Here is a 13436-nt window from a genome sequence, read left to right as displayed (position 1 = left end):
CCTGACTGAACGTGGCACTCATCTGTGCTGGTCACCTGCCCCAGGGTAAAGCTTTGCCAGGAGATGGGGTCCCCAGAATCCCAGCAGAAGGATGAAGTGGCTCTTAAAAGGTCAGGACTATTTGAAGAGCAGAAGCATGAGTGCTGCTCTGAAGCAGATATAGGGAGGTCAAAGTGGCCCTCCAGCTGTAGTGGAACTATGACTCCCAGTATGCCTGGGCATCTATACTGGGAGTTGTAGTCTCACCACAGCTGGAGAGTGCCAGGTTGCAGGGTGGGTGGAGTATGCATCAGTCTAGAACTTCTGGAAGTCTCCATCCATGGAGGAGGAAGAGCCAAAACCTCCTGAGTCTTCTGGGTCCTAACTTCTGCCAGATGCCCCCGTCTACTGCAGCAGCTCCATAATCTGCTTGGATATCATAAGAGGGCAGGACGCTGGCAATGTCAGGCAGCCAGTGTGAGGACCTCCTCAGGGACGCACACAGCAGACACACTGCCATTGTGGTGGCTGTTATACCCCGCAATATTGTGCAGGCTTTGGCCACAGCAGATGGTGGGGCTCTAGCTGCAGGTACCAATTACCACTCATCGCTGTGGTGACTTATGGCCATTACCAGAAAACTTACCGCGGCTCAGCCTCCCAAAAACTGGGTCTGGTGCCAATGGATACATCACCATGGTAACAGCATATTACCTGTGCGCTCCGGCGCCTGTCTACACACAGGAACGTTCAGACAGCAAGATCTGCCCCATCAGTAATCCAGAACTCCCGCTAGTCCGGCAGGGGCTGGACTAAGCGCAAGTCCCGGTTCTCGGGAGGGGAAGGAGTCGGGGCCCCTTGACTGCAGCCATGACTCTAATTCCTCACTCCATTGTTTGTTACAATGTATCGGTGCAGGTCAGAGCCACCCGCCTGGAGGACAGGACCTGAGATTTGTGCTAATAAGTTTAGCTCAGAGGATTTTCTCCCCTGATACATTGCCACAAACCCTCAGATATGTGAGCAGGACTGGGCAGAGAAGGTTTTCAACAAAAGGGTTGTCCCCTGATCCTCTCTGACAAGCAGAAAGTTACTTGTATTGGCCACAGCGCATGAAGGATGACTGCAGAGACCTGTCTGTGAGGAGGGACTGAGCGCCCGCCGGAGGACTGAGCGCCGCATGAGAGAAAGCAAATTGGTTTACACTGTGAGCATCAGGCGGAGCCATGCTACGTCGGTAACTGGACGCCAGGCGGAGCCATGCTATGTCAGTAACTGGACGCCAGGCGGAGCCATGCTATGTCAGTAACTGGACGCCAGGCGGAGCCATGCTATGTCAGTAACTGGACGCCAGGCGGAGCCATGCTATGTCAGTAACTGGACGCCAGGCGGAGCCATACTACGTCAGTAACTGGACGCCAGGCGGAGCCATGCTATGTCAGTAACTGGACGCCAGGCGGAGCCATACTACGTCAGTAACTGGACGCCAGGCGGAGCCATGCTACGTCGGTAACTGGACGCCAGGCGGAGCCATGCTACGTCGGTAACTGGACGCCAGGCGGAGCCATGCTACGTCGGTAACTGGACGCCAGGCGGAGCCATACTATGTAACTAAACACCAGGTGGAGCCATACTATGTCAGTAACTGATCACCAGGTGGAGCCATACTATGTAAGTAACTAAACACCAGGTGGAGCCATACTATGTCAGTAACTAAACACCAGGTGGAGCCATACTATGTCAGTAACTGATCACCAGGTGGAGCCATACTATGTAAGTAACTAAACACCAGGTGGAGCCATACTATGTCAGTAACTAAACACCAGGTGGAGCCATACTATGTCAGTAACTAAACACCAGGTGGAGCCATACTATGTCAGTAACTAAACACCAGGTGGAGCCATACTATGTCAGTAACTAAACACCAGGTGGAGCCATACTATGTCAGTAACTAAACACCAGGTGGAGCCATACTATGTCAGTAACTAAACACCAGGTGGAGCCATACTATGTCAGTAACTGATCACCAGGTGGAGCCATACTATGTCAGTAACTGATCACCAGGTGGAGCCATACTATGTCAGTAACTAAACACCAGGTGGAGCCATACTATGTCAGTAACTAAACACCAGGTGGAGCCATACTATGTCAGTAACTAAACACCAGGTGGAGCCATACTATGTCAGTAACTAAACACCAGGTGGAGCCATACTATGTCAGTAACTGATCACCAGGTGGAGCCATACTATGTCAGTAACTGATCACCAGGTGGAGCCATACTATGTCAGTAACTAAACACCAGGTGGAGCCATACTATGTCAGTAACTGATCACCAGGTGGAGCCATACTATGTAAGTAACTAAACACCAGGTGGAGCCATACTATGTCAGTAACTAAACACCAGGTGGAGCCATACTATGTAAGTAACTAAACACCAGGTGGAGCCATACTATGTAAGTAACTAAACACCAGGTGGAGCCATACTATGTAAGTAACTAAACACCAGGTGGAGCCATACTATGTAAGTAACTAAACACCAGGTGGAGCCATACTATGTCAGTAACTGATCACCAGGTGGAGCCATACTATGTAAGTAACTAAACACCAGGTGGAGCCATACTATGCAAGTAACTAAACACCAGGTGGAGCCATACTATGTAAGTAACTAAACACCAGGTGGAGCCATACTATGTAAGTAACTAAACACCAGGTGGAGCCATACTATGTAAGTAACTAAACACCAGGTGGAGCCATACTATGTCAGTAACTGATCACCAGGTGGAGCCATACTATGTCAGTAACTGATCACCAGGTGGAGCCATACTATGTCAGTAACTAAACACCAGGTGGAGCCATACTATGTCAGTAACTGATCACCAGGTGGAGCCATACTATGTAAGTAACTAAACACCAGGTGGAGCCATACTATGTCAGTAACTAAACACCAGGTGGAGCCATACTATGTAAGTAACTAAACACCAGGTGGAGCCATACTATGTAAGTAACTAAACACCAGGTGGAGCCATACTATGTAAGTAACTAAACACCAGGTGGAGCCATACTATGTAAGTAACTAAACACCAGGTGGAGCCATACTATGTAAGTAACTAAACACCAGGTGGAGCCATACTATGTCAGTAACTGATCACCAGGTGGAGCCATACTATGTAAGTAACTAAACACCAGGTGGAGCCATACTATGCAAGTAACTAAACACCAGGTGGAGCCATACTATGTAAGTAACTAAACACCAGGTGGAGCCATACTATGTAAGTAACTAAACACCAGGTGGAGCCATACTACGTCAGTAACTGGACACCAGGCGGAGCCATACTATGTCAGTAACTGGACACCAGGTGGAGCCAAACTATGTAAGTAGTGATGAGTGAAGTGAGATACGGATCCTAGATGTAAAGTTGCTTTGCTCAAAACTTTGGATTAATGGTGTCCGGAGATCTGTCTATATAAATAGTGACACCATAATTAACCCCATGTTGTGCATTATACGAGTTAGCAAATGACCCCATCATGTACTATTAATGTGAGGCACATGAAGGTACTAAGAGCTGATGCACCAAACGTGCAGCTGCTGCAGATGGATGCAGTCCCATTCAACTTGAATGGGTCTGTGATCCGTCTGCACCGCAATAAAATAGAACATGTTCTATGTTTTTGCGTTGTAGAGGCACGGACAGATACCCCACAGACTCACTTTGTAATGCTTCCATGCCTCTGTTCCGCACCTTCCTGATTGCGGACCCATCCGTGATGTGGTGCACAAACAGCCAGCACCCATATTGCAGCCCACAAACAGCCATGTTATTGGCGAGTTTCCGCTCCTCTCCTAGTCTCCCTCACACATTGGGCCACTCAGTGGCCGGCCGTGTCACAGGGAGGAGAGGCGCACGCTCCCTCCTCCTCCTCCACTGTGCAGCCGCTTATGATAACACGGTATGCACTGCGCTTTCTGCTCGCCCTGTTCACTGGCAGGTGCCGATACGGAGCTGTGCAAGGTTTGGTATAAAAAAAAAAAAATATATAGTATCGCATCGAACCGGGTATCAAAGTACTGAAAAAATATTGAAATTCAATGCAACCCTAACGTGAACACCAGGTGGCGCCATATTATGAATTATATGAACTCCAGGCGGCGCCATAAGATGTGATACATCATATGGTAAAAATCGCATGGTATTTAACGCCTCCAGCGTGACAATTCTGCATGCTGAGCGGCGATTGCAGGAGAATAAGAAGCAGGAGATGAGTGTTTTGCATTTATTATAACAAACCTCGCTGTACGTTCCCCGGGGGCAGAGCCATAAAGACAATCCCTCTAGAAAGTGCACAAAGAATAAGAATACTGATAAGCCCCACCCCCAAAGAGCCACAAAGGAGGAGGAAACTGAAGGGTTGAAGCAAAGAAAATTCACAAAGTCACATTTCTATTAAACACTGAAATCGTCTCAACGCCTGCACAGCCGCGATCGGGCCCCTGACAACATCAGTCGGCAAAAGACCATGTGACCCAGAGCAACCAATCAGAATCCATCATTCATTTATTTCATTGCCATTTAGACTTAAAAAGCAGAGCTGTGATTGGCTTCTCTGGATAGCATGGCCCCTCCCCCTGGACCCTTGTGTGGCCCTCTGTGCAGGCGGACATCTTGTACGACAGATCATGATGGCGTCACCAGCCTCCGTCATGTGCAGGAACCCCAAAACATTTAGTCCATTGTCAGCTCAGAAGTTGGCTCCACACGCAGCCATGTAAAAGGGCGGAGGAGGGGGAAAAAAAGGACTGGGAAGAAGTGGGGTGATCACCGCACCCACAAACTAAGGGATCGATTTATGTGGATAGCAAAGTTCTGCAATCTTCTGATATGTTTCAGCTCCATAGTCTTCAATATCTCTGCTTGCTGTCAGCATAAGGGAAAGCTTATTATAAAACTCCATCTTGACCTTGTCCTGCGCTCACGGCTGAGTTCTTGTTACATTGTACACAGACAATCCTGTGTGAGAACCGCTCTATTCACTGACAGCAAGCAGATGGTGGCACTAGGAAGGGGGCCCCAGGACTCAGTGCTGACCCCCAGGGGTCGGAGCAGCTCATGACACAGGGTCAGAAAATGTCTCAAACATGATTGGCTGATGCAAGAAGAGGATTGAACAAGGCGTACGTCACCGGAGATTGTCGTTAGTGAGGCCCTCAGTGCCAGGAGGCTGCTCGGCGGGGATACAGCACGTAGTAATACGTAGTCTTCTAGTCGTCAGTGCACATGGAGGGCACCCCGTCTGGTCACCCCCAAATCCACGCTGGAGGCAGAATCCAATATTACAACAAAAGTCAAACTCTGAAGCCGCCATCAGGGCGAGACTAGAAAAATAGCGGCTTGGCCAGTTCTGCAGGGGCGGGACCTCTGCCGTCTATGAAATGTAGGCGGAGCTTACAGAGACTGCCCACCATACACCTTGATTTTTCCCTCCCGGGCAAGTGTGTCAATGAGCTGCGCCTCAAAGTCGGCATCATGGACGCCAGTTTTGCGGAATTCACCGGCGTAGCGGTTGTTTTCCCAGTAGTGATGCCAATTTCCCCGACTGTCTGCACCAAAACCAAAAACATCCACCTGAGGGGGAACCAAAAATATACACAGGGGTTACTGGCAACACACGGACAGGACAGAGCTGCCAAGGGCGCACGCCCGCCACTCACCTCGTCACAGACATGGAGGGCGAAGAACAGGACCAGCATGCCGGTGGAGGGGTAGCGGCCATGATGCTCCGTCCAGCGGTCATGGATGTATTTAAAGAACGCTGGATTGTAGATCTGAACCTGTGGAGGAAATGCAAGAAAGTGAGTGTGCTCCACCCAATCACAGTGCCCCTCCCACAGCTCCACCCACTCACAGTGCCCCTCCCACAGCTCCACCCACTCACAGTGCTCCTCCCACAGCTTCACCCACTCACAGTGCCCCTCCCACAGCTCCACCCACTCACAGTGCCCCTCCCACAGCTCCACCCACTCAGTGCTCCTCCCACAGCTCCACCCACTCACAGTGCTCCTCCCACAGCTCCACCCAATCACAGTGCCCCTCCCACAGCTCCACCCAATCACAGTGTCCCTCCCACAGCTCCACCCACAGCTCCACCCACTCACAGTGCACCTCCCACAGCTCCACCCACTCACAGTGCCCCTCCCACAGCACCGCCCAATCACAGTGCCCCTCCCACAGCTCCGCCCACTCAGTGCCCCTCCCACAGCTCCACCCACTCACAGTGCCCCTCCCACAGCTCCACCCACTCACAGTGCCCCTCCCACAGCTCCACCCAATCACAGTGCCCCTCCCACAGCTCCACCCAATCACAGTGCCCCTCCCACAGCTGCCCCTTCCCGGCTCCACCCACTCACAGTTCTTATCCCCATAGCCCCACCTATACACTGCCCCCCCCCCCCCCCCCCGTGGGTCCACCCACTCACTGTGCCCCCCCCCCCCTCCTGACCTCACTCATTGCCAGACCCTCTCACTGATCCCCTCCCCAGGTCCCAACCCCTTTTCTAGACTTCACCCACTAACTGCACTCCCTGGGCTCCACCCAATTACTGAGCCCCTCCCTGAGCCCACCCACTCACTGTTGTTCCCCAGGCTCCACCTACTTAAAGCTCTTTACCAAGCTCCACCCACCTCACAATCCTAGCTGCACCCCCAAACCATTCCGGATAGCCCCTCTGCTGCTCCCATCCTCCTCCTCGTTGCCCTCTCCCGGACCAGAGGGGGCGTCACCTCCTGCAACTTCTCATGTGCCGTCCAGTAATAGAACAGACACTCTGGACCCTCACCTTATCCTTGTCCACCCGCAGGAACGCCTTCACCGGGGCGTATGTGCTGTAAGGAGGAGACAAGCGGCGGTCAGTGACTAGATAAGCGTCAGGACAATTACTACACACTGAATTTACAATATACCAGCCAGCAGGTGGCGATCTATTCACATGTTACCACCCCCCCCCCCTAACTTAAAAGGGTTCTCCGATGGCCGAGAAAGGAATAGCACACAGTAAGAGCAAACTTCATTCGATCTTAGCTTACAACCAGCAGCTAGAATCAAACTTCTTGTGTTGGAGTGTCCCCCAGTAATACATGCAGGATATGAGGTCTGTGTGTCCCCCAGTAATACATGCCGGATGTGAGGTCTGTGTGTCCCCCAGTAATACATGCCGGATGTGAGGTCTGTGTGTCCCCCAGTAATACATGCCGGATGTGAGGTCTGTGCGTCCCCCAGTAATACATGCCGGATGTGAGGTCTGTGTGTCCCCCAGTAATACATGCCGGATGTGAGGTCTGTGTGTCCCCCAGTAATACATGCCGGATGTGAGGTCTGTGTGTCCCCCAGTAATACATGCCGGATATGAGGTCTGTGTGTCCCCCAGTAATACATGCCGGATATGAGGTCTGTGTGTCCCCCAGTAATACATGCCGGATGTGAGGTCTGTGTGTCCCCCAGTAATACATGCCGGATGTGAGGTCTGTGTGTGCCCCCCAGTAATACATGCTGGATGTGAGGTCTGTGTGTCCCCCAATAATACATGCAGGATATGAGGTCTGTGTGTCCCCCAGTAATACATGCTGGATGTGAGGTCTGTGTGTCCCCCAATAATACATGCAGGATATGAGGTCTGTGTGTCCCCCAGTAATACTTGCCAGATATGAGGTCTGTGTGTCCCCCAGTAATACATGCCGGATGTGAGGTCTGTGTGTGCCCCCCAGTAATACATGCAGGATATGAGGTCTGTGTGTGCCCCCCAGTAATACATGCTGGATGTGAGGTCTGTGTGTGCCCCCCAGTACTACATGCTGGATGTGAGGTCTGTGTGTGTGTGTGTGTCCCAGTAATACATGCTGGATGTGGGGTCTGTGTGTCCCCCAGTAATACATGCCGGATATGAGGTCTGTGTGTCCCCCAGTAATACATGCCGGATGTGAGGTCTGTGTGTGCCCCCCAGTAATACATGCCGGATATGAGGTCTGTGTGTCCCCCAGTAATACATGCCAGATATGAGGTCTGTGTGTCCCCCAGTAATACATGCCAGATATGAGGTCTGTGTGTCCCCCAGTAATACATGCTGGATGTGAGGTCTGTGTGTGTCCCCCAATAATACATGCAGGATATGAGGTCTGTGTGTCCCCCAGTAATACATGCCAGATATGAGGTCTGTGTGTCCTCCAGTAATACATGCTGGATGTGAGGTCTGTGTGTGCCCCCCAGTAATACATGCTGGATGTGAGGTCTGTGTGTGCCCCCCAGTACTACATGCTGGATGTGAGGTCTGTGTGTGTGTGTGTGTGTGTCCCAGTAATACATGCTGGATGTGAGGTCTGTGTGTCCCCCAGTAATACATGCCGGATGTGAGGTCTGTGTGTCCTCCAGTAATACATGCTGGATGTGAGGTCTGTGTGTCCCCCAGTAATACATGCTGGATGTGAGGTCTGTGTGTCCCCCAGTAATACATGCTGGATGTGAGGTCTGTGTGTCCCCCAGTAATACATGCCAGATATGAGGTCTGTGTGTGTCCCAGTAATACATGCCGGATGTGAGGTCTGTGTGTGCCCCCCAGTAATACATGCTGGATGTGAGGTCTGTGTGTGCCCCCCAGTAATACATGCAGGATATGAGGTCTGTGTGTCCCCCAGTAATACATGCTGGATGTGAGGTCTGTGTGTGCCCCCCAATAATACATGCTGGATGTGAGGTCTGTGTGTTCCCCCCAGTACTACATGCTGGATGTGAGGTCTGTGTGTGTGTGTGTGTCCCAGTAATACATGCTGGATGTGAGGTCTGTGTGTCCTCCAGTAATACATGCCGGATGTGAGGTCTGTGTGTCCCCCAGTAATACATGCTGGATGTGAGGTCTGTGTGTCCCCCAGTAATACATGCTGGATGTGAGGTCTGTGTGTCCCCCAGTAATACATGCTGGATGTGAGGTCTGTGTGTGTGTGTGTGTGTCCCAGTAATACATGCTGGATGTGAGGTCTGTGTGTCCCCCAATAATACATGCTGGATGTGAGGTCTGTGTCCCCCAGTAATACATGCTGAATGTGAGGTCTGTGTGTGCCCCCCAGTAATACATGCTGGATGTGAGGTCTGTGTGTGCCCCCCAGTAATACATGCTGGATGTGAGGTCTGTGTGTGCCCCCCAGTACTACATGCTGGATGTGAGGTCTGTGTGTGCCCCCCAGTACTACATGCCGGATGTGAGGTCTGTGTGTGCCCCCCAGTACTACATGCCGGATGTGAGGTCTGTGTGTCCCCCAGTAATACATGCCGGATGTGAGGTCTGTGTGTCCCCCAGTAATACATGCCGGATGTGAGGTCTGTGTGTCCCCCAGTAATACATGCCGGATGTGAGGTCTGTGTGTCCCCCCAGTACTACATGCCGGATGTGAGGTCTGTGTGTCCCCCAGTAATACATGCCGGATGTGAGGTCTGTGTGTCCCCCAGTAATACATGCCGGATGTGAGGTCTGTGTGTCCCCCCAGTACTACATGCCGGATGTGAGGTCTGTGTGTCCCCCAGTAATACATGCCGTATGTGAGGTCTGTGTCTCCCCCAGTAATACATGCCGGATGTGAGGTCTGTGTGTCCCCCAGTAATACATGCCGGATGTGAGGTCTGTGTGTCCCCCAGTAATACATGCCGGATGTGAGGTCTGTGTGTCCCCCAGTAATACATGCCGGATGTGAGGTCTGTGTGTCCTCCAGTAATACATGCTGGATGTGAGGTCTGTGTGTCCCCCAGTAATACATGCCGGATGTGAGGTCTGTGTGTCCCCCCAGTAATACATGCTGGATGCGAGGTCTGTGCCCCCTCCCCCCAAGTAATCTATGCTGTATCGGTGTGCTCAGGATGCTGCTGTATTCACTAGATCTCATGTATCAGCGCAGCTTCATTACTGTATTTCTGCTTTTACATCAGACAGACTGATGCTGAGGAGTATGTGATCCCCCTCCCTGCTCCTGCACTGTCTGCTGTAGATGCTCTGTGGAGGAGTATGTGACACCCCTCCCTTCTCCTGCACAGTCTGCTGTAGAAGCTCTGTGGAGGAGTATGTGATCCCCCCTCCCTGCTCCTGCACAGTCTGCTGTAGATGCTCTGTGGAGGAGTATGTGATCCCCCTCCCTTCTCTTGCACAGTCTGCTGTAGAAGCTCTGTGGAGGAGTATGTGATCCCCCCTCCCTGCTCCTGCACAGTCTGCTGTAGAAGCTCTGTGGAGGAGTATGTGATCCCCCCTCCCTGCTCCTGCACAGTCTGCTGTAGATGCTCTGTGGAGGAGTATGTGACACCCCTCCCTTCTCCTGCACAGTCTGCTGTAGAAGCTCTGTGAAGGAGTATGTGATCCCCCTCCCTGCTCCTGCACAGTCTGCTGTAGATGCTCTGTGGAGGAGTATGTGATCCCCCTCCCTTCTCTTGCACAGTCTGCTGTAGAAGCTCTGTGGAGGAGTATGTGATCCCCCCTCCCTGCTCCTGCACAGTCTGCTGTAGATGCTCTGTGGAGGAGTATGTGACACCCCTCCCTTCTCCTGCACAGTCTGCTGTAGATGCTCTGTGGAGGAGTATGTGACACCCCTCCCTTCTCCTGCACAGTCTGCTGTAGATGCTCTGTGGAGGAGTATGTGATCCCCCTCCCTGCTCCTGCACAGTCTGCTGTAGAAGCTCTGTGGAGGAGTATGTGATCCCCCTCCCTGCTCCTGCAGTCTGCTGTAGATGCTCTGTGAAGGAGTATGTGATCCCCCTCCCTGCTCCTGCACTGTCTGCTGTAGATGCTCTGTGAAGGAGTATGTGATCCCCCTCCCTGCTCCTGCACAGTCTGCTGTAGATGCTCTGTGGAGGAGTATGTGACACCCCTCCCTTCTCCTGCACAGTCTGCTGTAGATGCTCTGTGGAGGAGTATGTGACACCCCTCCCTTCTCCTGCACAGTCTGCTGTAGATGCTCTGTGGAGGAGTATGTGATCCCCCTCCCTGCTCCTGCACAGTCTGCTGTAGAAGCTCTGTGGAGGAGTATGTGATCCCCCTCCCTGCTCCTGCACAGTCTGCTGTAGATGCTCTGTGAAGGAGTATGTGATCCCCCTCCCTGCTCCTGTACTGTCTGCTGTAGATGCTCTGTGAAGGAGTATGTGATCCCCCTCCCTGCTCCTGCACAGTCTGCTGTAGATGCTCTGTGGAGGAGTATGTGACACCCCTCCCTGCTCCTGCACAGTCTGCTGTAGAAGCTCGGTGGAGGAGTATGTGAAACCCCTCCCTGCTCCTGCACAGTCTGCTGTAGATGCTCTGTGGAGGAGTATGTGATCCCCCCTCCCTTCTCCTGCACAGTCTGCTGTAGATGCTCTGTGGAGGAGTATGTGATCCCCCCTCCCTGCTCCTGCACAGTCTGCTGTAGATGCTCTGCTAAAGAGTATGTGACCCCCCTCCCTGCAGTCTGCTATGGATGCTCGGCTAAAGAGTATGTGACCCCCCTCCCTGCAGTCTGCTGTAGATGCTCTGCTAAGGGGTATGTCACCCCCCTCCCTGCAGTCTGCTGTAGATGCTCTGTGGAGGAGTATGTGATCCCCCTCCCTGCAGTCTGCTATGGATGCTCTGCTAAGAGGTATGTGACCCCCCTCCCTGCAGTCTGCTATGGATGCTCTGCTAAGTGGTATGTGACCCCCCTCCCTGCAGTCTGCTATGGATGCTCTGCTAAGAGGTATGTGACCCCCCTCCCTGCAGTCTGCTATGGATGCTCTGCTAAGAGGTATGTGACCCCCCTCCCTTCTCCTGCACAGTCTGCTGTAGATGCTCTGTGGAGGAGTATGTGATCCCCCCTCCCTTCTCCTGCACAGTCTGCTGTAGATGCTCTGTGGAGGAGTATGTGACCCCCCTCCCTTCTCCTGCACAGTCTGCTATAGATGCTCTGCTAAAGAGTATGTGACCCCCCCTCCCTGCAGTCTGCTATAGATGCTCTGCTAAGAGGTATGTGACCCCCCTCCCTGCAGTCTGCTATAGATGCTCTGCTAAGGAGTATGTGACCCCCCTCCCTGCAGTCTGCTATGGATGCTCTGCTAAGAGGTATGTGACCCCCCTCCCTGCAGTCTGCTATAGATGCTCTGCTAAGAGGTATGTGACCCCCCTCCCTGCAGTCTGCTATGGATTCTCTGCTAAGAGGTATGTGACCCCCCTCCCTGCAGTCTGCTATAGATGCTCTGCTAAGAGGTATGTGACCCCCCTCCCTGCAGTCCGCTATGGATGCTCTGCTTTCTCTCAGACCTTTGTCTCTTTCCTCTATGATGTGGGCCCATGCTGTGTGCTCTAGTCTGAACAGCTGCATGGCCCGGGTGGAGGGCTCTGAGAACAGATAAACACCTGAATCTGTATGAGGTTGACCCGTGGTAGCTGGACAGGGTAACTGCGCACGGGCAGCCCCCGCACTGCACCAACAGAGGAAGGCACGGGGGCAGGACGCAATACAAACTATTAATGGTCCGCTGAACAGATCCCAAGCAGTAAGTAGTGAACATCTCGACAACCCCAAGGACTTACAAGTGGATCTGCCCGGTAGAGAGCGCGCTGGTGATCCACAGGAGATCCAGAGCTTTAAACGGCACCAGCACGAAGCTGACGTTGGTAGGCAGATTCTTTGCACTCTCTGGGTACATGAAGTGGTGGGTGGTTCTGGAGCCAACGTCGTTCTCAAAGCCAAGTGTCGGAGCCTGGTTTATCCTGACAGAAAAGACCTGGGGTTAGATTCAGTACACAGCAGGCGGCTCAATCACCCTGCAGCGCATGCTGGGAGCGGAGCGCACCGTATAATGTTACACCTCAAAACTCCAAGATGTTAGACGCATTCCCCTCAGTGACCACCAGGGAGCAGTATCTGCAGGCCGGGGAGAGGATGACTGTAGGACAGGAGAATACAGTCTATTGCCCCCTGTTATCAGCCATTTCAGGGGAGAGGATGACTGTAGGACAGGAGAATACAGTCTATTGCCCCCTGTTATCAGCCATTTCAGAGGGGAGGATGACTGTAGGACAGGAGAATACAGTCTATTGCCCCTGTTATCAGCCATTTCAGGGGGGGGGGGATGACTGTAGGACAGGAGAATACAGTCTATTGCCCCCCCTGTTATCAGCCATTTCAGGGGAGAGGATGACTGTAGGACAGGAGAATACAGTCTATTGCCCCCTGTTATCAGCCATTTCAGGGGAGAGGATGACTGTAGGACAGGAGAATACAGTCTATTGCTCCCTGTTATCAGCCATTTCAGGGGAGAGGATGACTGTAGGACAGGAGAATACAGTCTATTGCCCCGTTATCAGCCATTTCAGGGGAGAGGATGACTGTAGGACAGGAGAATACAGTCTATTTTGCCCCTGTTATCAGCCATTTCAGGGGGGGGGGGGGGGGATGACTGTAGGACAGGAGAATACAGTC

General features: G+C 52.4%; 1 protein-coding gene across 4 annotated transcripts in view; it reads right to left on the bottom strand.

Annotated features, from left to right (window-relative positions):
- Positions 1-4240: 4240 nt before the first annotated feature.
- Positions 4241-13436, bottom strand: part of ST3GAL2 (ST3 beta-galactoside alpha-2,3-sialyltransferase 2) — a 43303-nt gene continuing 34107 nt past the window's right edge. For all 4 annotated transcript variants that reach the window (XM_044269666.1, XM_044269665.1, XM_044269667.1 and 1 more), the window contains 4 exons: positions 12545-12724; positions 6815-6860; positions 5690-5809; positions 4241-5603 (listed from right to left, as the gene is read on the bottom strand). In XM_044269666.1, coding sequence (XP_044125601.1) covers positions 5424-5603; positions 5690-5809; positions 6815-6860; positions 12545-12724 — 526 coding nt within the window. In that variant the 3' untranslated portion in view covers positions 4241-5423. The remainder of the gene's footprint in view (positions 5604-5689; positions 5810-6814; positions 6861-12544; positions 12725-13436) is intronic.

The sequence above is a fragment of the Bufo gargarizans genome, chromosome 10, assembly GCF_014858855.1.
Source record: "Bufo gargarizans isolate SCDJY-AF-19 chromosome 10, ASM1485885v1, whole genome shotgun sequence".
Taxonomy (NCBI): domain Eukaryota; kingdom Metazoa; phylum Chordata; class Amphibia; order Anura; family Bufonidae; genus Bufo; species Bufo gargarizans.
The sequence above is the reverse complement of the archived record's forward strand: the minus strand, read 5'-3'. Positions and strand labels throughout refer to the sequence as shown.